The sequence below is a fragment of the Perca fluviatilis genome, chromosome 4 (genome assembly GCF_010015445.1).
Source record: "Perca fluviatilis chromosome 4, GENO_Pfluv_1.0, whole genome shotgun sequence".
NCBI classification, from domain to species: domain Eukaryota; kingdom Metazoa; phylum Chordata; class Actinopteri; order Perciformes; family Percidae; genus Perca; species Perca fluviatilis.
This window is the reverse complement of record NC_053115.1, coordinates 25458711-25483396: the sequence shown is the minus strand read 5'-3', so window position 1 is coordinate 25483396 and position 24686 is coordinate 25458711. Positions and strand designations below refer to the sequence as shown.

Sequence of the window (24686 nt, the reverse complement as noted above, 5' to 3'; positions counted from 1 at the left end):
TTGGTTTCCTATTTCAGGTATGTGATCCTGCACTCGTCTCCTCTGATCCTGCACTGAACTCACATGGTCCTGGTCCTGCACTTGACTCCCGTCATCCTGCTCCTGCACTCGACTCACTTAATCCTGATCCTGCACTCGTCTCACATGATCCTGATCTCGCACGCGTCTCCTGTGATCCTGCACTTGTGTCGCCTGATCCTGATCCTGCACTCATTAGTACTATATCGGTAAATGTTAATAGCTGTCTCTATATCTATAAATACTATAAATATTAAATAAAATAATATTATTATATTAAATTCTATAAACTACTCCCGGTCACATATTAAGGCTCGTTTTTGCTTATTTGTGAAATTTCAACAAACCTGAATGTTAATTGTTATGCAAGTTTTACTTTATAATAGTAAGATTAATACACTTACTTTATCATTTATCAAACATGTTGAATTGAAATACTGCCTTGAAGTGATATTATTATTTTCATAATAATATGAAATATTTGTTTCCTATTTCAGGTATGTGATTCTGCTGTTACCCTAAGTGATCCTGCACGCATCTCCTGTGGTCCTGCACTCTACTCCCGTCATCCTGGTCCTGCACTCGACTCCCGTCATCCTGGTCCTGCACTCGACTCACTTAATCCTGATCCTGCACTCGACTCGCAGGATCCTGCACTCGACTCGCAGGATCCTGCACTCGTCTCCTGTGATCCTGCACTTGACTCACATGGTCCTGATCCTGCACTGAACTCACATGGTCCTGGTCCTGCACTTGACTCCCGTCATCCTGGTCCTGCACTCGACTCACTTAATCCTGATCCTGCACTCGTCTCCTGTGATCCTGCACTGAACTCACATGGTCCTGATCCTGCACTTGTCTCCTGTGATCCTGCACTGAACTCACATGGTCCTGATCCTGCTCTCGTCTCCTGTGATCCTGCACTGAACTCACATGGTCCTGATCCTGCTCTCGTCTCCTGTGATCCTGCACTGAACTCACATGGTCCTGATCCTGCTCTCGTCTCCTGTGATCCTGCACTGAACTCACATGGTCCTGATCCTGCTCTCGTCTCCTGTGATCCTGCACTGAACTCACATGGTCCTGATCCTGCACTCGTCTCCTGTGATCCTGGTCCTGCACTCGACTCACATGATCCTGATCTCGCACGCGTCTCCTGTGCTCCTGCACTTGTGTCGCCTGATCCTGCACTTATTAGTACTATATCGGTAAATGTTAATAGCTGTCTCTATATCTATGAATACTATGAATATTAAATAAAATAATACTATTATATTAAATTCTATAAACTACTCCCGGTCACATATTAAGGCTCGTTTTTGCTTATTTGTGAAATTTCAACAAACCTGAATGTTAATTGTTATGAAAGTTTTACTTTATAATAGTAAGATTAATACACTTACTTTATCATTGATATTTGGAATTGTTGGCTGAAATAAAATAATATTTTAAATTTCTTTGTGTGTTGCAGGTCTGTGAAGAACCTCCCCTCTCATTCATACCACCAGTCCACCAAACCTCTACAAACACTTCCTGTGCAAATGGGCAGGTACGGCAAACTGCTACTGTCGAGGATACAAGAAAACAGCATGAGTTGCTACTTCTTGCTTTAAAACTCAAGCATGGACTGACTGATGAAGCTTTAGAAGACACACTTAAAGTTGTTAACGTTATAAGTCAGAGGCATGCTGTGTCATCTACCAAACATCACTTTTACAAAACTTTTGATGACTTGAAAAGAAATATTCAGTTTCACTACATATGTGAGGGATGCACAATTTCTGTAAACATTGACGGAGAAAAAGTGGTTTGTCCTAACTGTCAATATTCTTGTAGTGTAGCCGATCACATGAAACAGGGGCACTTCTTTATTGTTTTTCCACTAGAATCACAATTAAGGAATATGATGGAACAAGAGGAACTCTTCAGCCAGTTGACTAGGCCTAACAGTGGTGCTCACTCTAGCCCACTGACAGATATCACAGATGGTGAGCTTTACAAGAGGGTTAACGGAAATAGTGAAGGCCAATCTGAGCATCAAGTCAATCTCACACTAACCTTTAGCTTTGACGGGGTACCTGTGTTTAAGAAATCTTCTTACAGTATTTGGCCACTTCTCTATACAGTCAATGAATTACCACCTGATCTGAGAGCAAAACAAGTCATGTTGTCAGCCTTATGGTTTGGTTCATCAAAGCCAAACTGTAACACATACTTATCACCATTTGTGAAAGAATGCAATCAATTGCTTACTCATGGGTTTGAGTGGATCAGTGCAAATGGTATTCGTGGCCGTTCCAAAGTATTTCCCTTGGTGGCAGTATGTGATTCTGTTGCAAGACCGATGATTCAAAAATTTTAAGCAATTCAATGGAGAATTTGGATGTTCATACTGTTTACAAAAAGGTACAGTGGTTGAGAAGGGTCAAGGTCATGTACGGGTCTATCCTTTTGAGTCTGATACTGAAAGCAGAAATCATGGTAGCAGCCTAAATTTCGCTCGAGAGGCTATAGAAAATCACACTACTGTGAAAGGAGTGAAAGGACCGTCTATTTTGTCCTTGATCCCATCAGTTGACCTGATACAAGGTTGCGTACCTGACTACATGCACGCCTGTCTTCTTGGTGTTGCAAGATCTATGACTTATATGTGGGTTAGAAGTGACAATCATGAAAACCCATGGTATGTAGGAAGGTGTATCCAAGAGATTGATCAAAAACTTCACCTTATCCAACCACCCTCCTGTGTTTCCAGAGTGCCTAGATCACTGCAAGAGAGAAACTATTGGAAGGCGCATGAGTGGTATATGTGGCTTTTCTACTATAGCATCCCAGTGCTTAAAGGGATCTTACCAGAGCGCTATCTAATACACTGGACACGGTTTGTGAAGGCTTTGGCATTGCTCTTAACTGAAAGTGTCACCTTGCAACAAATTCAGGAAGCAGACATCATGCTTAGGAGATTTGTGATGGAAATGGGGGATCTCTATGGTATACAAAATGTGTCCTATAATGTCCATCTCTCTCTTCACCTTGCACAAAGTGTGCGAAACTGGGGTCCTTTATGGGCTCATTCAGCTTTCACATTTGAGTCATATAATCACAGGCTGCTCAAAATGATCAAGAGCCACAAAAGGGGTCCCCTTGCAGATTGCCAAAACATTTCAGTTACAGAAGGGTCTGCCCTTATATGCCAAGAAAACACTTTCAAATGCATCCTCTGAATGCATTTCGGCCTTTGAAGACTTAGTCAGTCCTACACACACCCAGAGTGCAATAAGGTGTAAAGAGGTCATTGCACTTGGAGGCAGACATGAGAAAGTAAGACTTGAGCAAGATGACTACCTTGCCCTCCACAATGTAGCTTATAACATAGAGAGAGAACTTCTTGTCAGTTACCGTGACAGGGCAGTAATTAATGGTGAAGTGCGCACTCTAAAAGACATTCGAGAGAGAGGAAGAGAAACTCGCATGTTGTAGTCCTCACAGATAACAGTATTTTCAGTGTTGATACGTTTGTTGTTGCAGACTTAAGGAAGTGGAGAACGCTGCTATGCCATAGGACATTATTTTGAACCAAAGCGACACAGTTTTTTGCTTCATTGTCGAACCCACACCACTTTGTTGCTGTTGGCAAAAGTTGGGCATTTGACAGCTGTTCCAGCTGCAGTTATTCAGAGAAAGTGTCTCTTTATGAATCTTCCAAACCTGAATGTTAATTATGTTTTTATGTTTTTGAATCGTAATGAGTTGACGAATTGATTAAAAACAAAAACAAAGGGGTCAAAGAATGGAAAACATTTTTACCCATGCAGACCAAATAGTGAAAAACACAATCTTTAGGAGTTTTCGCTTGTCAGTGAAATGCCAATTGATAGTTAAAAAGAATATTGTCTAACTCTGAATACCTTGACATGAAATGTCAATAGGTTAAAAAAGAATGAACTTATGTCTGATATCTAGTGGAGTCCTAAATAGTAAGAATACTGCCTGCACATGTCTGAATGTGGAATGTCACTTAATAGTTAAGAATATTGCTGTACTTCAAAATGTCATGTAATGAAATGCCAGTTAATAATAGAAATGTATGTACTTGTCTGAATAGTTTAAAAAGATGATACTTAATGTCTCAATACCTCAAATGCCAATATTTAAAATTTAATGTTTTATATCTTATGTCTGAATGCCTTGTAATTAAATGCCTATAGTTGGAGATTTTGTGTCTGTATTGTGTGAATACCAAATATAGTATTTTTAATACAATAATGCAGTGTTTTCTTTGTCATTTTTGACAAATACATCGACAAAGTACCATAACCATATGCCATAGCTTTAAAAATGCATCAGTATCACATGCATGTATGTTTACATACATTTATTAAATATGTGGAAAAACAATATGTATGTCACATTTTTATACTTAATGTTGTCCATATATGCGAAAACCAATATGATACTGTAATATATGCAGATATATGGTATCATATATGGATGAACTCAAATATTTTCTTCACATGTTTGGACACATAAATGTTCATATATGTTGCAGGCATATATTGTGTTCTCAGATAAGTCAAATATATGTATAGATATATGTCATGCTATTTAAAATATAAGTACATATATGGCCATATATTACATTTTTGTATGGGATTTTGCATAGTATTGATCAAACCTGACACCCATCAGGCAATCAGCGCATACTCCGTCCTCTAGCATAATTAGCGCACCTCTAAAAGAGCAAAAAAGGGGCCTGCATGTATCTATCATGGATCTTCCTACGGGAAAAAGAAAGCGAAAGCTTAAATTTAGTGACGATGAAATTGACCTATTAGTGCATGAGTAACAACAAACCTGAACATACTACAGGTTAGAACATCCACACCCTCGGAAAAAAAATTTGATTTGGATTGCCATAACAAATAAAATCAACTCGTTATCTACACGGAGAGAAGTGGAGGAGGTAAAAAAAATGGTGGCAAGACATAAAGCGCAGAATAAAAGTGAAGGTAGCGTACAACCGGGCACAATCGAGGAGAACCAGGTTCAGGTCCACCAGAAATAGACACGCTATCTACTACTGAAGAGGTGGTGCAGCAAACACTCATTGCTGAACAGGTGGAAGGTGTGGACGGCATAGACACGGCTGAGATCTCTGTAGAGAATGAAGGCATGTGTGGTCTGTTATGATACTGTTGTGTTGGCTTTATGTATGTATACATATGTTTATATCATTTATATGTCAACCCAACCGATGAGGTTAAGTCATTAAAGAGAGTGTCATATAGTTAAATAATCACAAAATTGTTTATCAAATCTGGAACAGACATGGAAGCGTTTTTTTTATTTAGTTTTTAGTCTGCTGCCATTGAATAAGGTCAATTTTTACACACAGGAAACGCGCTTCCTGGTTTAGACCTGCTTTAAAGAGGCGGAGAATTTCGCCCGCAGAATAGAGGCACGCTCTTACTGGCAGAGTTTGTAAATACCGCGGAATATATAATTAGGTGCACTTTACGCGTATCCTCCCACCTTTTTGGGTGGAACTCCCACTTTCGACATGACCCTCCCACGAACGCTTATTGAAAGCGCAACTTGTCTCTTCTCACTCATGTGGCCAAGTGTATCTCGCTGCAGCCTGTGGGAAGGCTCCTCTTCCTCTGAGTCCGTTCAAGCGTATGGGGAGTGATGTAGGCAAAAAAAAAGACTGACTTGGATGTTCCCGCAGGCTGCAGCGAGATGCTCCTCCATGTGGCAGGCAATCTGCGAGTTTACCGAGGTGCGCCCAGTTTGTAAATAGCCTGCATCGGTTAAGTCAGTCTTTGTGAACAATTAATGCCTGGAAACAGGCGCAAACGGCTTGATAAATCTAGCCCACAAAGTCTTGAATATCAATGACCTGTTACATAACCATGCCTCAGGCAGGGAAATATTCAGATAAGGCTATTTCATGGTTAGCTACATCACTCTGACGCTGATTCACTGACATCAGAGCAACGAAAACACACAAAATATGATTTCCTTTTTAATGACTGTTTCAAACCGTAGAGGAATCAATAAGCAGTGAATCACAGACAGTATTTACACTGTTATCAGCTGTGTACACTCCAGCACATCGTCACGCCTATGCAGGGTGCTGAGATTGTATGGATGAACATAATTACTGAAGTACATTACAACATTTTAATAATTAAACCAATTACACAGCAATTTGCAGTCACTTATAAAACACACACTAATCACAAACCTGGTTATCTAAACACCAAGTGCAGAGATCAAACAGTACCCACTTGACAGCCTTTGGTAACCAATCATTCAAGGCCAAATTGAGTGCCCAAAAACACTCAGTTGAATAAATGAAATGAGCTTTTTTTTGACCAACTTGTTGACGTATTTGCCTGACAGGAAACAAACTTCTTTATCAACTGAGGCATCAAGTCCAGCATTCACCACAGAAGGACCGAGAGCAAAATATGCAGTGTGTATTTTCTGTTTCAATCTGGCCTCATGCAGCGATCTGCCAGTCTGCCTTTTCCAGTCGGTAAATGCAGAGGCAGATCAAAACACTGAAAACAAAGTCACATCCTGGCCACAGGCCCAGACCACAGACACAGCAGCAGCCATAAAAACAGAGGTTGTAGGCCATACAATGGAGACAGCCTATGAATAAGTAATGATTCAAATCATACCGTTTGCTCCAGATTCCGATATCGAACACATTTTGGTCAACTTAAAAAACCTTTAAACATGCTGAAAAACACTGATGCTTAAGGACCAAAGCTGCCAGTCTCATACAGCCAACAACACTCATTAACATACGATGTGAGTGTGTATTAAAATAGTTCCAGGTAAAACAATTAAAATGGTTTGTTGACACATTTAACAGTCTTATGAAGGGGAACTATACAGTTTTTTTTAGCTTAATTTACCTTAACTTAACAGCTTCGGAGTCATTGAAATGGTTATATGACTTTTTTCGAGTTGAATGGTGGTCGTCTCGCTTCCCCCTAGCGCCTGTGAGTGGAAAAACCACCCTTGCAACTTTCAGCCGGCGGGCCACCGGCCTCAGCGTCAGGAAGTATCACGTGGTCTCAGGTCTCGTGATGTAACGAATTGCTTCACGGCACTGCACACATAAAACGGCAGACTGACCGAGCAAGGAGTCAGACACAAGTAAACATAAGAGCTGCCAAATATCTATTCCGAAGCTGTAGGGGGAGCGCTATAGTGAAACCTGCGAGCAAAAAGCGAAAAAACTTCATAGCGCCCCTTTGATGTGGCAGCAAACATACCAGAGACATACTGAGGTATTGGTTTATAAAACATTCATTCATCTTGCCTAGTGTGGAACATGAAAAGAACTCTCACGAGACCACTGTTTAATGGGATTACCATATTCAGAAGAGACTCACTCTTTTTCACCCAGCTGTAAACCTGCTGAGCTGACAATCTCATCCAAATAAGCTCACGTCTGACAGAGAGAGACTGAAGTAGGAGTTTAGTTTAAAGTGAAATTAGTAATTCTCAATCTGATTGTTATTTAAATATTTCTGTTCATTATGAATGATGGTCAAAAAAACATTTAACTCAGCTCCTAGTTTATAGAGATATGGCAAATGTGGACTCAGGCCTCCACAGCTTTGCAAAAAAACGTTTAAAAAACAAAACAACCTTAATGTGGATGGTGTCACAGGTAGTGATTAAGCGAGATGATCACCTGACTCTGCAGTTATCTTAGTTTTAGCCACTTTTAGCTTATCATTTTGTTATTTATGGCCTGCAAGTTTACAGTTCTGATTCAGTCTCACTGCTCTCATTAGCGCGGTTTTCAGCAAAAAAGCTCTAATATACCCACTATATGCTACCTGACCAGCACCAACCAGCAGGAAGACAAAGTTAGCCACTAGCTGGTAGTGAAGCATTTAAATGCTAAAGAGCATTTTCTCTCAGGAGTTGGTGGAGACCAAAACTGAGGTAAAAGGAGAGTGAATGTTGGACTTACATTTGCCAGGTGGAGACAACTCTAAATGAATGCTGATGTTGCTTTCAACTTGCCAGCTGATCTAACTACCTGTCATAGTTAATACAATATACTATGCAGTTCACTACAACAGCTACAGGAATTTCTAGGGGACTACTTTCTGTTTACTTTTGTTCGACTTAGAGGTAAGTGCATTGGTGCAAGTTAAAAATCTGTCAAGAGGTAAGAGTAGTAGTAGTGGTAGTAGTAGTAGTAATGTTGTCATAGCACCCTAAAACCTCTTAGGGAAAGAGGTTTCGGTGGTTGGCCGATTGGGTTGTCTGACTTTGGAGCAGGAAACCCCTGTTTCCGTTCCCATTCCCATCTCTTATTAAATGTTAACGAAGGCTCCTTTTATCATGAACACAATTTTTCCTTAACCGAGCATTCTGTCTGGCTTGACATTCGAGCCAGGGGGGGCAACAAAAAAAAACTCATTGTAGCAGCTGAGACCTGGGAACACAGCACGAGCACATATGGACAAAACAAACATGCTAAATAAAAATATGTTTATTTTTTAAAGCAGATTTGAAATTACATTGTAACAATTTAACAATTCATCCTTATGAAATCCAATCGCGGCACGGCTGTGTTGGAGCACAATATACAGACGGTGGCGGAATTCCCCGACACTTAAATTCAACTAAAATGTAACAGTGAACAATCAGTGTTAGACCTAAAGTGTGTTGAGATGCCTCTCCAAACACAAAAACCAAGCACAATCACACCATAAAACGTTAAGACACGTTAATAAAAAAGATCAGTATTTTGCCGTAATCCAATGACATGAAAAAAAGTAATCCACAGCGATCAGTAGATCAAACAGAGTCACGGTATATCCAGCAAGGCCTATACTACGTGCGTCACATTCACCAGTCAGCTCCAAACAGGTGAATGAGGTGAACTTCGCCGTTTAAACAAAGTGGAATAAAACGTATAAAAGTCCAAATCTACACAAAACGCGCAATCAATTAGTAAGCAAATTTATATACATGACATTTAGGTAACCTTTATTGCAACATGGGCACGGTAAGATGTCCAGACTAGTGCAACAGTAATTATCGTTTTTTGCGTCCTGCATATGCGTCGACAATGGTCTCAGGTGAGAGCCAGAGCCCTGAAAAAATATTATTTTTACTAAAGCAGTATATGAAATCAGATGTATTACCTATCACCATTTAGTTGTTTTGTGTTATTTAAAGTATTTATAAAATATCTGGTTATGCCAGAAGTAATTATTCCACTCATTTTTGAAACAATGCAATTACCCATTTCAGCTACCGGGGGGGCAGTGCAGTAAGAATAACAGTGCTTAATATATTCAGTGGTATATTATTCCTCTGAGAGCACCCAGACCAAGAATCAAGCCAACTCTAACCCAACTGCAACACAAAGCTTATGAGGTCGTACTACTTTCAATTACTAAAATAAAGTGAGTATTGCTTGCTCATCGATCTTTATCAAGATCTCATAGGTCTGTTATCTGGTGGCAGAATTTCTTCAATTTTTGTAATCTTTTACTGACTGAGGACAATCTTTAGAGGGAAAGAAAATAGAAACAGATGAGTGGGCCCTCACATTCCCCGAGTGTATGCTTTAGCGGTTTAGATGAAGTCCATGTCAGTACCATTCATCTGGCTGCCAAGATGTTAGAGCCCACCACTGACTGATCAATTGGAGTCCCTCAAGGAATCATACAGCCTTATAAGTGAAAGGCTACTGAAGTTATTAAACCCAGGGACAGCAGCAGCACAGAGTCAGAAAAAGACTTATGCACAGACTCAAAGCCTTCTGCTAAGAAAGTGTTGTCTTGACACGGTTACTCACTCTCTAGACAGTCACTGAAAATGTAATAAGGGATGTTCAGACACACCATCAAAGAACCAATTTAGTCTTTTTTCATTTCATCAGATGTGATTTTCTCTGCGCTTTTAGCGACAACACTGTATGTGCATTTTTCATAATCTCATTTTAACATCGAAAATACAGCACGATAAAGGGATTTTTTTTCTACATTTTTCTAATGATCTACTGCAAGCAGAATGAAAGCAGTCTGGCACACGTATCCCATGACTGTCAATCACTATATGATTGTCATTCAGATCTGGAAACATTCTCTAGATATTAGAAGGTACTCCACAGGAAGAAAATGGCTGCTAATTAATGTCTACCTTTAAGTACCATTTCATTTTATGGACCACCACTATGAAGTGTCTTGCTTTGGCTTACATGTTCTTGTTGTTATGTAACAACAGAGAATTAACTATTGGTCAAACGTTTTATTCTGGAAAGGAAAACCCAGAAAACATCTTTGTCCTGTTTTATCTTGACTCTTGCATTGTGCTCCAACATGTGCAATAATATAAAAAGGAATAAAAAATACTAAATATTGTTATTCAGACTGATATTAGCCTTATATTATCATTTGAAAGGAACTTAGTAAAAAAGTTTTTTTTGATTAGCAAAACCACAGACAACACCCAAAAACAAGTTTTAATGTACACAGTCCATTGATAAGCATTGCTAAGCCCCTATCATGATTGAAAGGTAGGTGTGTAGCCACGTCCCTAAAGCATCCCCTGCTTTATCGTCCATTTTAAAATAAATTGGACCGTCATTTACAAAATGCTGTTTTGAAGAAGACTTGAAAGTATCGATTGAGACCAGAAACTTTAGGAAAATGTTTACTGATGTTTACTGTTTACTTATTATAAATTAAGTGAGAAGTAGGGTCATTTTCTTATATACTTAGACTGTAGAATCTGACTTGTTTTTGGAGCCAGTGGAGTCGCCCCCTGCTGGAAATGAGACAAAAATGCAAGTTTAAGGCACTTCTGATTTGGCTTCACTTTCCAGACCAGGAAGTTGACCAACGCTTGATCTTGTTTGTATATCTTGTCGTGCACACATGGACGTAGAAGCACGTACTGTAGGCAAAGCATCACACATTCATGACGATGGTTTGTTACACCTTAAGGGTACAAAACTGTGTTTACCAAAAGAAAACTCCACAAGATACCTTTAAAGTTACAGAAAGATCATGATTTTAAATATTGAAAAAATCATTGGGTTCCATCTCATTCAAGCTTTAATATTTAACCAAGATCAAAATCGTTCCCTAACCAGTTAGTTATAGTAGTTAGAGCTTTGAGTTCCCAAAACATAACTGTAAAATGCTTTAGTTGACATGAAGATATAACAGAAACACAATCAAAATGGAAAACCGTTCCTTGTTAATTGAAAACATCAACACAATTTCCCATTTTCTAATGCAAACTAATTGTATGTGAAGTTTGCTGTATCATTTAGATCTATGGTTACCAGTTACCTATATAACATAATATTACTGTATAGAATGCCTGTAAGTGGATTTTCTACAGCGTAATCAAAAGCGCTCCATGCCCAACTTCACCATGACTGTATGTGTCCCACCAGAGGCAGACAATAGAGAAACTGGAGATCCTCTACTCCTGAATCTGGTCTCTCATCTAACATGCACACATGCTGCTTATCTGTCAAGCAGATGTCATGTCTGCTCTAAATGGCTGCCGTCTCTGCTCTCCAACTGGATTCCCATGTTTTTCATCTTGAGCAGATTCCACTGATGCCTTTCAGATCTGAGTGACAGGCACAGTGTCATAAGACCCGAAAGATTGGTTCAACTAAAAGGGGATGAGGGTTATAGACAGATCAGTCTTCATTAGATGGAGGAGACGACAAACTGCATTAAAAGTAGACCAACAAGAACAGTCTGAAAATAAGAACAATGAGTCGCTTCAAATTACTCATAGCTGAAGATCAGAGATTATTCTTCTCTAAATCAGATTGTCATGTAATTACACTAACAATGCTGCTAACTGAGGGGTATATTTAACCAGTTGCTCTAAATCAAACCTTGCCCTGGAAAACAATATTATCTCGTTAGTGGCGAGGCAGCCACAGGCACTGATCCCCCGTTGAATTGCGGGCCGTCTGAGGACACTATTACGGAGCATCTGACCTGTCCACCCACTGTCAGCTCAATATAAATGTTCCTTTTTTTAATAGACCATCTTCCTGAAAAATATGTCGACAAACCTTTTAAAAAAGCCATTTCAGGAGAACTCCAATGGTTGCACCCATTACATTTTATGCTCCAGTCCATTCACATAAACTTGATGTTCAGCCTCAGTTGCCGTTTTTATGGTCCGATGTGGACACTCGGCACTGCACTTCATTCCTAGGGAGATGTGAGCCAGAAGGCAAAAAGTCATGGAGCGCAGCCGGAAGATGGAGGCAAGCAATTGATAGACTGCATTTTAGAAGCTTATATTTCACTTTATTCAGTCAGTATCCAGCCTCTAAAGAAAAACTACCAAGCCATAGCGTAGCATTACTTTAAAAGAAAAAAGGAAACCCAAGGCTAAACAGCTGACGAGTTTCTCTCCGACTTCCTTCTCAACATCGCCTGACTACAGATGAGCACTCATAAATGTCTGTTAGGATTTACATAATCAAACTGCATGGAAAAGAGGTTTCAGGGGACAGTTGTTAAGGCAAATGGATTATATTTATGATTGGGGGCTGCAAATCTGTAATAGTAAGTACAAAGAATTAGCGTTTAGAGAGAACATTAAAACTTTGCCGACATGTTCTCAGACATCTTGAATTAAAACTATATGCCAATTTAGAGACAGATGTCAAGCTGTTGGAAAGAGCTACAACAACCAGCTCTCATAGGGAAAATCCTTAAGATGAATTTCAATTGATCATGACGAACTCGTTACATGTCTCAAGGCAAGCTGTTCGAATATTTTCTTAGGATTTATTTATCTAAATCAGGGATTTTCAAAGTCTGGCATTGTGGACCCCCTCGGTCAAAATTTTAGTTTTTGAACAACAGTTCTCATAGTATGGCTCATAAATATCCCATGTGTTGGCAGATGTAATCAGGAAGCATAAAGTTGCTACAATGTTGATTCAGTGAGTAATGCTGTAGGCTACAACATGTTTTTTAGGCTCTAATTACTTACATTTTACATACTTACATTCATTACAAAAGTATGCCAAATTAGCTAGTTAGATGTACAGACTATCACCAAATTACTTTGATACTGAAGAAAATTTAAAAATGTGACGATTCTCAGGCAACTTCTATAGAAGGAGCATTCATTTCAATAAATTCTAAGTAGGTTTATGGGCATTTAATCACAATGGACCAGCGATATCAGAGTTATCAGAGATATTAAAATGCTAAGATGCAAGGAAAGTGCAAGCCACACTGAATGTTTGGCTGTGTGTATCATGCTGGTGTGTTCAGATTTGACAGAGTTATGATTCCAAGAATGGGTGCTATTTTTGATGCAAATTATTAATCAGGCACTAAGGATTTTAAGTATGTGCCACAGCCACTGGCTAAACAACAATAACTTACTTCCTCTTGTTTTCACAAACACCTGCATGCACTTGTCCCTTTCAACTCACGCAGTATCTCTGCCTCACGTTTTTTTTTTTTTTTCAACGTTTTGTTCTGTTAAATTTTTCTTTTACACATTTTCAGCACTTATTTCTACGTCCCATATTTTCTGATATAAAAAAAAAATTTGAAAACGGGTCAATTTGACCTGAAGATAACACAAGGGTTAAAATCCTGGAGCACCAGCCAGATCTACGTCATTTTGACGTCACATTGGTGCGGGACAGGTCGGCTGCGGCGTCTGTAAAAAGGCCTTCATGATTTGAAAATCATTTATCTAAAAAGGTATTTAACTTCTCTGTAAAGCAGGTGTCCGTATTATTATTTTTGAAAGTGTGCTCTCTTAATTAATTGGCACAACTTGACTACCAATCAGTTTTAATTAAGATGATTAGGATAGTTTCACATTTGTGTTAGGACTGATTCATAATGAGTCAACCTTTTGTAACTTGTAACTAGGAGCACCAGAAAGGCATACATGTCTTGCATCTTTGTGAATCTTATTTATGATTCTTCTGCCTGATCTCACTGTAAACTCAGCAGGTGGCTGATGATCTTTGAAGTCTGTAATCCCCACGCACCGTAGGAACCGTCCAGACATCAGGTTGTAAATATTAAATATAAGACCTTAGATCTTTGAGTCAATCGCTGTGTTTAAAAGTGAATTTGTAAACTCCTCAAACTACCAGACAATCTGCTCATACCATCAATTCAGACTCACTTCCTCCATATCACATGCTTTATATGAAAATGCTGTATTTTGAACTTTCACATACTTGTTAAGATGCTCTATTGCAGCAAACTTGATGGTGTAGATGAAAAAACTTCCATAAAAAGTTAAATGACTTGAAATTCTATGATCTTTGCCTGCCTTTCTTTCTGTCCTCCAGCTGACTGGTTCTGCACTAACACGTCCCAGGCTGCTCTAAGTATGGCTGCACCTGTCTGCTTCTGTTTCCATCATGACTCAGACATCCCTGCCTGCTCCTTTGAAGCTACTTAAACTGCTTTGATACACTTTATAGGCATATACTGTGTGCCACAAAAAGAAAACACCTCCTGTAGCTACAAACCATTAGTAGAGCATTAAGCCTAACACGACCCAACTTTAGCATGTACAATTCTTAATGCCTTACGGCGACTCATTCAATATGTGTAAGCTTGACATATTCTATAAAGGTAGCTATCAGGGAAGCAAAAGTGTAATCTGCGATTCCATGCTGGTGTACATTCTGCTACTACTTTATTGACAAAAATTGGGAGGACTAAGATCATTTTTGGGATTCAGGCTAAAACATGCTCAGGATGCACAGTGCTGGGAGCAGTCCAAACCACCAATCAATCACTTTAGCACCAAATAAATTATTGTCCACCTTTCTGTCTATTGATATTTTACCAGTTCTCTCTGGTTTGAGTAAAATGTTTTCCTCTGTACATGTTAAGTTATAGTATGTTTTACTTCAGGCAACATGTGCTAAAAAGTGTACATCAGTTATAAGCCGTATGGGAAGGTTACTTTGAAAATGTCATAGTTTACCGATTACAAGTTACCCTATTTAAAATGTAATAGTAATGTAACTATTTCAATTACCTTGTCAAAGTAATGTAATTTATTAGTACTTTTTGATTACTTTTCTAAATTTCTAATGAATGTTTTCAAATGTTTAAACCTGGCAGTGTAAATTACAGCAGTACTCTGACTACTGTCAAACTCTTTTTCAAATCTTTCATCACATGAATTAAGATTATAATAATTAGAAAAAACAAAATCCGACTTCAGCATCTCTTTTTAATATGAGATCATTCTGAGGTGTACCAAGCAAATTATGCTGAAATTTAACTGTCAGATGGGTGGCACGGCAAATTCAAACAGGAGAACCAATCAAAAACATCAGAATATAATCAAACTTTACTTAGTCTAAATCCACGACATTCCACTTCCGGGATTGCTCTGTGCCGCCGTAAATTCTGCCGGATGTCCCGCTTTTTGGCCGGATGTCCATCACCTTCTGCTTTCTTTGTGTTAGAATTTTAAACTCCGGTGGATTTATGAGGACTATGGTTAACTGCTCCTCAGATCTCTGCAGGGTAAATCCAGACAGCTAGCTAGACTATCTGTCCAATCTGAGTTTTCTGTTGCAAAACTAAAAACAACTTTTGAACGTAGACATGTTCCACCAAAAAAAGTTCCTTTCTGAGGCTATTTTGCAGAGGCACCGTGGCTCCATCCAGCGCTTAGGGCCCAAGATGATTTTGATGGGTTTAATGAAATGCCAATAAACCAGAACACGTTTTTCTCCCATCCCGGAATGTTGTGTGACCCTACTCCGCAGCACTGTGGAGGAAGGTCTGGCAATGAGAGACTAAATTTTACTAAACGGCTGTGGCTAGAAATGGCAAAAGAAGACATTGTGCAGATGAAAAACATTCAAAGCAACACAATTTATATTATTCTCCATATAGCCTAGCTTTTAAAAGAAAATATTCAGATGTAACCCCCAATGTAATCATAAACATTTTCAGGTAACTGTAATTAAATTACACATTTTTCCCCAGTAACCCCGGATTATAGTTACCTTTATTTTGTAATTAAATTACGTTACACAATTAAATGTAACTAGTTACTCCCCAACACTGGTTATAAGTGTACAGCTTTCTCCTCCTTCCTTGGATATTAGCAATACTAGAACGTAGGAACAATACGTTTGAAAGCTGAACAATGGCACCATTCCTCTTTATGATAAATTGTAATAAACGACTGTTTCCAAGTTAATGTAATGTAGCAACATGCATCAAACAGCCTCTCATATAACACAGTCTGTAAAGCAGTGAATCACCATCATTAACAAATTAATCGCTTCAACAAATCTTCAACACATTAAAGTTTCAACAGACCACAGAAACCCCGTGACGAGGAACGGCGATTTGAAAGGGGACTGTACCTCCTCGTGCTAAGCTTCAACCAAGCACAGACCATTAACAGCAATACAATTGACTAAGTTTAAAGGAGGTTGCTCTAATTGCTGGGTAAGGGCAGGCTTTTAGTTTGTAAGACCCAATTACCGCCATGCTGTTAGCACTTCTCCACTAATTGCATTCATCAGCTCAAATCGTTATCACCAGGATCTCCTTCGATTTCTATCAAAATCCAAAAATCCTCATTTCTTTGCGTTTCAGAATAGCTAGAGGTAACTCGTATTGGAGAGAGGGATAATGGGTTTACATTTAAGCTGTAATTAGAGACAGAATGGAAATAGAAGATTGCTGGCGTATCTGATTCTGACACAGTATGGGTCCTATCTGCGACAATGGAACGCAGAGAAAGATTTTACTCTAAGCTGTTGCCCCGGTCAATGTTTGAAAACTCTGATCAGATGGGAATTGACCTTAATGTAAGCACATGGAGTACAAATGAAGAAATTTTAAGTACAAATTTGGTTAATTACAAGTTGCGTCTTGGCCAACATTGTGGTCAATCAGACAGACATAAACAAGCATACAGTTTGTCCAAATGAACCTGTCATTCTCAGATGTATTTCTACAAATGATGATTTGATAAAATATATATTTATAGGCCATTTCAGTTCGGGATGAAAATAAAAACACATATAGGATATCAAATAGGATAAATTAGTGCGATGAATTATCACATACATACTGTATTTCGTCTACTTCATTTGGAGGTGAAACTGAAGGTGAGTGCATATGAAATTGAAAAAAATCTGTATACATACACAATTACGGTAAAGACTCCAAAACAGACATGGTCAACAGCTGACAGACACTTGGGGTTTTGTTTGTACTTTTTACACACGTACAGCTTATGCTAACAGCGCACACAGTCCTCACAGTCATTATGGGCTGACTCCGATCAGAAAAAGACTAATTTTAAACATTTCAAAAACAAAAGAAATGGTGACTGATTTTAGGAAAAGGCCCCCTCTACTGCAACCTGTTAGTATTCAAGGGACAGTCATTGAGACTGTAGAGGAGTATAAGTATCTGGGCACTATTATTGATTACAAACTCACCTGGTCTGCCAACGGCTCTGTTTTTTAAGGAAACTGCGTAGTTTTAATGCAGACACAACAACTCTGACATTGTTTTATTTAACTTTCATTCAGAGTGTGGTGACTTTCGCCATCCTGTTCTTCGGGGGAGAACAGAATAGGAACATGCTGGACAAGGTGACTAAAATGGGCAGGCAAATTACTGGATCCGATGTTAAAAGCATCTCCAACCTCACAGAACAGTATACCCTTAATCTGGCCCTGAGGATACTGGATGATCCATCCCACCCACTTTGCTCAGAGTTTTTGCCCCTCCCCTCTGGATGTAGATTTCGAATGCCCCTCACAAAAACCAAACGTGCCATTACATAATTTGTGCCGAGGAGCATTCAGTTATTGAACAGATCAGACACAGGCACATAGACATTTTATAATGTGTGCTATTGATTAGTTATTTAATTATCTATTGATTCATCTTAGCTATTGGACTGATGATTTCATGTCACCACCATTGCTGCGTTGTTGTTGTTTAGGTTTTGTTTTCTGTATTGTATGTATGTATTCATTGTTGTTGGATGTTTGGTGTGGTTTTTATTGTTTATGGTTATTTACTGTTGTATGTGCTTAATGTTTAATGTGGCTCCCTTGATAGGACTCGGGTTGAATAAAACCAGAATTTCCCTTTAAAAGTGTTCATCGTAGCAGATGTATAAAATTACTTCTCTGGTTTTTATCACTACTCACATGATAAAAAGAACAAGCTCTGAAGTGAACTTTGATTCCCTCTTAGCATGTGAATAAAACTATTGACACTCTTTCAGCACAAATATCTCCCTGCTCCCTTCCGCTAGAGCCACACACACACACACACACACACACACACACACACACACACACACACACACACACACACACACACACACACACACACACACACACACACACACACACACACAGGATACAACCAAGGCCACACGCAGCCACTCATGGCTCATCTATACAGCTGCCATTCAGATGCGTATAGCAGAGGACGTTTGATGGTTTTCTAATCTCGGGAGCTGCCACCGGGAGATGGGGCGAGCTGACCCCTGTCATCCCCACAGTGCATCTCAAACAGCCCCACATCTCCATCTCAATCTCCCTCTACTCGCTATCTCCGTCTACCATTGTGCCATCCACCTGCTCTCCAAATGTCAGGACGAATGCTCCGCAGCCGCATCCCCACACATCCCCAGGGTGGGGGTGACCTGCTCTGTTGCCGCTTGGTATAATGTCATGCTCCCCCTTGGCAAGGGTTCCACGCTGACCTGCTGGGTGGAGTGTGCAGCAGGCGGATGTAACAACAGAGATATACTGCGTTACAGGGCTCATTATAGGCCAGTAAGCTGGAGGAACCCATGTACTGAAACTCCTGATGAGAAATAATGAGGTAGAAAATGCATTGTGTAGGTCCAGTTGGATTCGATCAAAATCTTCACCCAAAATGTTTCCCACGTCCGAAATGTTTTTGCCCTAATTTGTGTTGGTGAACTGACAAATGAGGCACTAACTGACCTGTGGAACAGCCACTAAAATCAGTGGCTTGCTATTTAGTCAGGCTCAATTTATCTGATGATTCTCCTCCCTCCTCTATTGCCCTCTTTTTGGTCCCTCTCTTCATCTCGCAGTGACTATGTGTTCTGACTGATATCTGTTGACCTTCAAAATATATTTTGTTACAAAACACAGAGCCCTGGAACCAATACAATTGTGTAAAAGGTCAGGAAGTTTGACTTGCGTGGTTATCTTTTACTACAGTTATGTCAGTTTTGAGGCTCCATAGAAAATTTTAATAAATTAATAAAGAAAAAAGCAAATGTTGGTTAAGCATAACATGAAGAGACCATGCAGTATAAAGACAAAGTGCTTTTTTCAATCATCTAGCAATTTCCCTTTTAATATTTCTTTACTGATATACTGTGAAACAAACTGTATTTCATTATTCAAAACACAATGACTAAATCTACATCAGAGCTATTTGAAGTTGAACTGTCACAAATTATATTATTTTGAATTTCTAAAATAATCTAAGCCTTTAAACACTCGAAAAATAACTTTGCTGGCTGGTTTGATCAAGACCTATCAAGCATGAAAAGCTCTTTTCACAGCCTTTTCCCCTCCAGGCTGGCACAGGGAACCATTTTAATTTTTCTAGTAAGCATATTAAAATGTACACGTTTTATTAATGGGACACATATTAATATATATTTTCCAAAAATGAATATGACTGGGACAGTGGGGAGAGAAAAAAAAAAATTAATGTGAGTTAAATAAAAAAAAAAAAAATATTGTTCGATTCTGCCATTCATTTGGGCTTCGGAGAATCAGTTTGTTCCTAATATGAAACACTGAAAATGAAAAGGGGAAAAAAGTTAAAGCCAATTTGCATAGAATACAAAAAAAAATCCCCTGAAGCATGAAAATCAGCTTGAGAATGAGCCATTAGAGTGCATCACACAGTTTTTTTTTTTAGAAGTCTCTACCATAAGCAAATATGGAAATATTCCACTGAATTCAAATGAGAGCCAGTGCACAGTTTCATCTTATTAATAAGGCAGCACGGCCCCTTGTGTGCATGTGAATATAGAACGGGACCTTGATTTAAACCCAACGTAAACCTGAGCTCCAAAGTCATTTTGATTCCAATTTGTGGCGCTATTCATGAGCCATGTGGCTTAATGCCTTATATTTAAAAGTATAACAGAGTTTACGACCTGTAAACGGCACTGCTTAAAGCGATTTCATCTCAAAAGGAGGAGCTGTGTTTTTAAGCCAGTTTTCCTCTCTACCACATTTCAGCGTTTGCCCTCGCAGACACTGACCAACAACCAACAGAGAGCTTGATTACAGTTTTTCAAACGAGACCGAGTGAGATAATGCGGAGAAAAAAAGTATCCAAGTATCTAAATAGCTGAGTTATTAGGCCGCCATTCGACCTGGTAACATCATCAGTCTAAATCCTATCGACAGGACCGAAACAAATTGCACAGCCGAAGGGTACTTGTTAGCACGCTCGCTCTCTATCCAGACCACTCTCCTCTCACCCTTCCTCCCCCTTACCACTCTTTCATGACTAGCTAATGAATGCAGATGGTGCTCTGGGGGGGTGCAGTGGTCTTATTACAGGGGTTATGTGTGCGCCCTGTAAGCTCAGCATGCTCCAGTCAGGCTATGGTGAAAGGTTCAATTGCTTTGGCGAAGCCCCGACCTTAATAAACAGAAGGGCTAAAGAGGTTTGTTTACTGGGCCCACCTTGACTTAACCTCCGTAGCTCAGGGACAGGCTGCGTGATTACCTAAGTGTCAGTGCAGCACGGGGCCAGCCTACACGTGTTGGCCCCCTCTCTCCCTTCTAATAAATCACAGGAATAAGTGCGCAATCCACAAGAGCGGGACAAACACAAAACCAAAGAGACAGTGATGTAAGCCTGGAGATTAAATTGTTTATCCAACAAATGTTGGCAGTCAAACGTGGGATTTACCGCTCTACTGTCAATCTATAATCATCAAATATATTCAGAAATTATTGAATGTATTGATTTAATTATCACATGTGGTTCCCCATTAACGATGCAGAGCTGCAGTGACCAAATGTATGTGGACATCTGGACGCTTCAAACCAAAACCATTCATGCTGCTTTAACAGCCTCCACACCTCCGAGAAGGCTCTACACAAGACTTCTGAGCCAGGCTGCAATCAGCCACAACAGCATTATTGAGGTCGACCACTGATGTTGGCTGATAAGGTCTGACTCACAATTGGTGTTCCAAATTTTTAGGTGGAAGGTTTAGGGTCAGTACATTTCTTTATAGACCTCACTTTGTGCACACAGGCATTGTCGTGTTGAAACAGGTAAGAGCATTTCCCAAATTGTTACCATGAATGTAAAGTATTGTCTAAAATATAATTTTGTGCTGTAGTAGCATTTCCCTTAATGTAAACTCTGGGGCCTAGATGGAAGCATGAAAAACTGAAGTACACACCAGACAGGGAACATGTCCGCTTACTTTATAGTATATTTTTATCTCATGTTTCTTGAATGTATTCATGATGAAAAGGGTAAGAGAAGGTGCTTTTTAATGTCACAAAAGATGCTGAGCTATACACACTGCATTCCACATCCATATTACAAACCTATTTTGACAGGGTTTTGACATCTCAGGAACAAAAAACATTCAGTAGTATCCTGAGTAGTAGCTTCCTGATTTTCCTGATAACCTTTTCAAATCAGCAGCAGCAGCATTTTAAAGTTGCTGTTAAATTGATGTCTGAGCACATGTCTTGTTCTTTTTCTTGTTAGTACAGAACAGTAAAGTCCATTTTCTTGAGCATGTGAAGATGTGAAGATTAGTATATAATGTATATTTTATAGTAATAGTACATAGTTTGGATTGCAGGCCAATCAATTAAAAATGAACAATAACATATTACTTACCAAATATACCCTAACTCATACTCAAACTGTAGTCTCTCCACAGGTGAATCTGAAATGAAGCTGGCTAGCTAAATGGTAAAATGATTCAGCAGCTGGTGAAATCAAACATTAGGCTGACAGAGAGTTAATTCTACTGTCCCAGCTTTTTCTTCCGCCTTCTTCAACTTGATTTGAAACACACTCAGCAAGGCACTTTGTTTCATATTATGTGCAGTCTATCTACCCTGTCACTGCTCCGGATTTTGATTCCCTATCAAAGTCTTTTGCTGCTCATGTTATTGTTTTCAGCTAATGTGGAGCCCTACAGTTTCACGATACCATAACGGGATCAGGCCATCTCTTAAGGGAAATCACTTTGAAAGGTCTTGTCCCCTGCCACACAAATGTATGCACACACTGACTTGCATGACTGCCCAAAACGCAACCTTACAGTACATCTGTGCTTTGCTGGTGAGCAGAGAAACCACAAAAACGAATTATATTGGTTTCAGTGAGATGAACTATGGCTAACACATGCGACTGACCTGCTGTAAAGAATTGATTGTGATGTGTGTTTATTCAGGTTGAGAACTTTAGTTGTATTGTATGTGTTACAGTATGATGCAGCTTACTGTCTTATTGTGATGATTTATGGTTTCAACAGAAATGTCTGTTAAAAAAAAACTAAATCTATTTTTAGGAGCTCTTTCCCAGTTAGTTTTAATAAAACCTTCTCAAAAAGCAGTAAATAGGAACATAGAGTCGGTTTAATGACTCCACATACATGGATTAGGTTTTAGGGAAAATTACATAAATGTAGGTGCACAGGAACAATCAATGAGAAATGCTCTGTCTTCCCTCAACGATTTTTAAGTCATCATAGTCTTTTCAGCAAGACACTTAAAGGATAATGTCAGTGATCTGTTTATATAATTTCTTAGTTTGTTTTTCTTTCTGCATGAAATAACTATCCTAAATACCCTATCCTTTTAGCCAGTTTGATGGTCCTGTCCTCCTGGAAGTCAAAAGCCCCCATTACCTTCCACAGTACATCAAAAACTGTTTTTTTAGACTTTTCATGGGCAATGACTTTAATAGGGACAATATAAATGAATAAAACACCAGTACTTTTCTTTAATCCTCAGCTTCTCTAGTCGAGCTGTTAGTATCAGCCAGTAGTAGCAGACTTTGGTTGGTTTGGTCATGACACCCTGAAGAAAATAACACAAAGGAACACATGCAGTGTTGTACCTATGTGGCTTCTGTGTGACGATGCGCTGGTCAGTTGTCCCCACAGAGACACCATACAGACAGTCAGCAGCAGCGCCCTTCTGCACATGCTCTGTAGGTCCCTCTCCCGCATTCTGAAAAAAAGAAGGCAAAATATAATCAGCAGTCCTCCATATTTGCATCACCAGACGCTCAGATGTGCTGGCTGGCTCACTTGGGCTCATGCCAACAGGCTTATGCTTGGCAGTCAGAGGTGGTCAATTATAGTTACTCCTGAAATCACAAAGCTTGGATCTACAGAGCTTAAACTGGACACCTTTGCTGTGTTGAAGATAAGCCTGCTGCGGACCACATATCAGGTTTCCCCATGGTGCAGAAAATGTGGATACTGCCAGGAAATGTAAATAAGTACAATAACAACACAAGCATTCGCAGTGGATTCGCTCACTGCGTTGAAGTAAATCTGCGCTAACTGTTTTGCATCAAGTTCAACTTTGGTGAAATTTGACAAGTAAATTTGCGCTGTTGAAGAATGTCAAGTTGTCCTAACACTGAGTCCAAAATGGAGGATCTATGAAGCTTATTAGCTGTGCTACTCGATGTAGCTGTTTTTAACCTCCTCTGTTGGAGTATAAACAGAATCCGAAACAGCGATGGAGTACTCAAGTCCTGGACTCGGACTTGAATCCGACTCAAGTCGTTATTTTCGTGACTCGTGACTCGAATTGGACTCGCGCAAGTTTCGACTATTTTTATGTGTAATAGGCAGTGATGGACTAGTCAAGTCATGGACTCAGACCCGTGGCGCTAATATCTGGACTCGTGGCTCGACTCGGACTCAAATTCAGGTAATAGTGACTCAACTCTGACTCTTGGTGAGTCGGACTCGAACACTGGGCACTCAAGACTTGACCTGGACTTGACAGTTGGTGATTCGACTACAACACTGGTCTGAAATAAATTTTTGACTCACTGGCCAAGTTGGTGTGTAGATGAAAAAAGCACAATTTTTACCAGCCAAAATATTAAATTGCGTGGTTTTTGTATTATACATTACAAAACTTTATGATTGGGGTTGCAAGTTCTGCTGGTTTATCCTCCGATTTCATCATGCTTTCTTTTGGAAGGCTGCCAAAAAACTGTTATTTCACTACAGTAGTGCACCAACAAGCCCTGCGAGTAGTCACTATGTCTCAAAGTCTCAAGCACCAAATACTTCACTGTGCCTTTGTCTGGTGTGATGGACTTTTGATGGAATCTTCGGATTCATATTTGTACATTTTCTTTAAAATGTTAATTTATTGCATGATGACTCAACAAACGTGTAGCCTACTGTATGTTTTGTGCAGATATCTAGCTACAAACCTTCGACAACCAGCCTGAGTGAGACTGTTTTTTTTATTTTTGTTTTTTTGTTTTCTGGTGGTGGGGTCTAGGAAGTATAATGTTAGTGGAGGTAGGCCTGTCAGGCAAGATATCTGTCTCTCTTAACGCATCAGA

At 39.4% G+C, this 24686-nt stretch overlaps 1 protein-coding gene across 1 annotated transcript in view; it reads right to left on the bottom strand.

Annotated features, from left to right (window-relative positions):
* tafa3a (TAFA chemokine like family member 3a) overlaps positions 1 to 24686 on the bottom strand; it is a 118122-nt gene that overhangs the window by 40205 nt on the left and 53231 nt on the right. Inside the window, exon 2 of the mRNA XM_039799057.1 lies at positions 23208 to 23320. Coding sequence (XP_039654991.1) covers positions 23208 to 23319 — 112 coding nt within the window. The 5' untranslated portion in view covers position 23320. The remainder of the gene's footprint in view (positions 1 to 23207; positions 23321 to 24686) is intronic.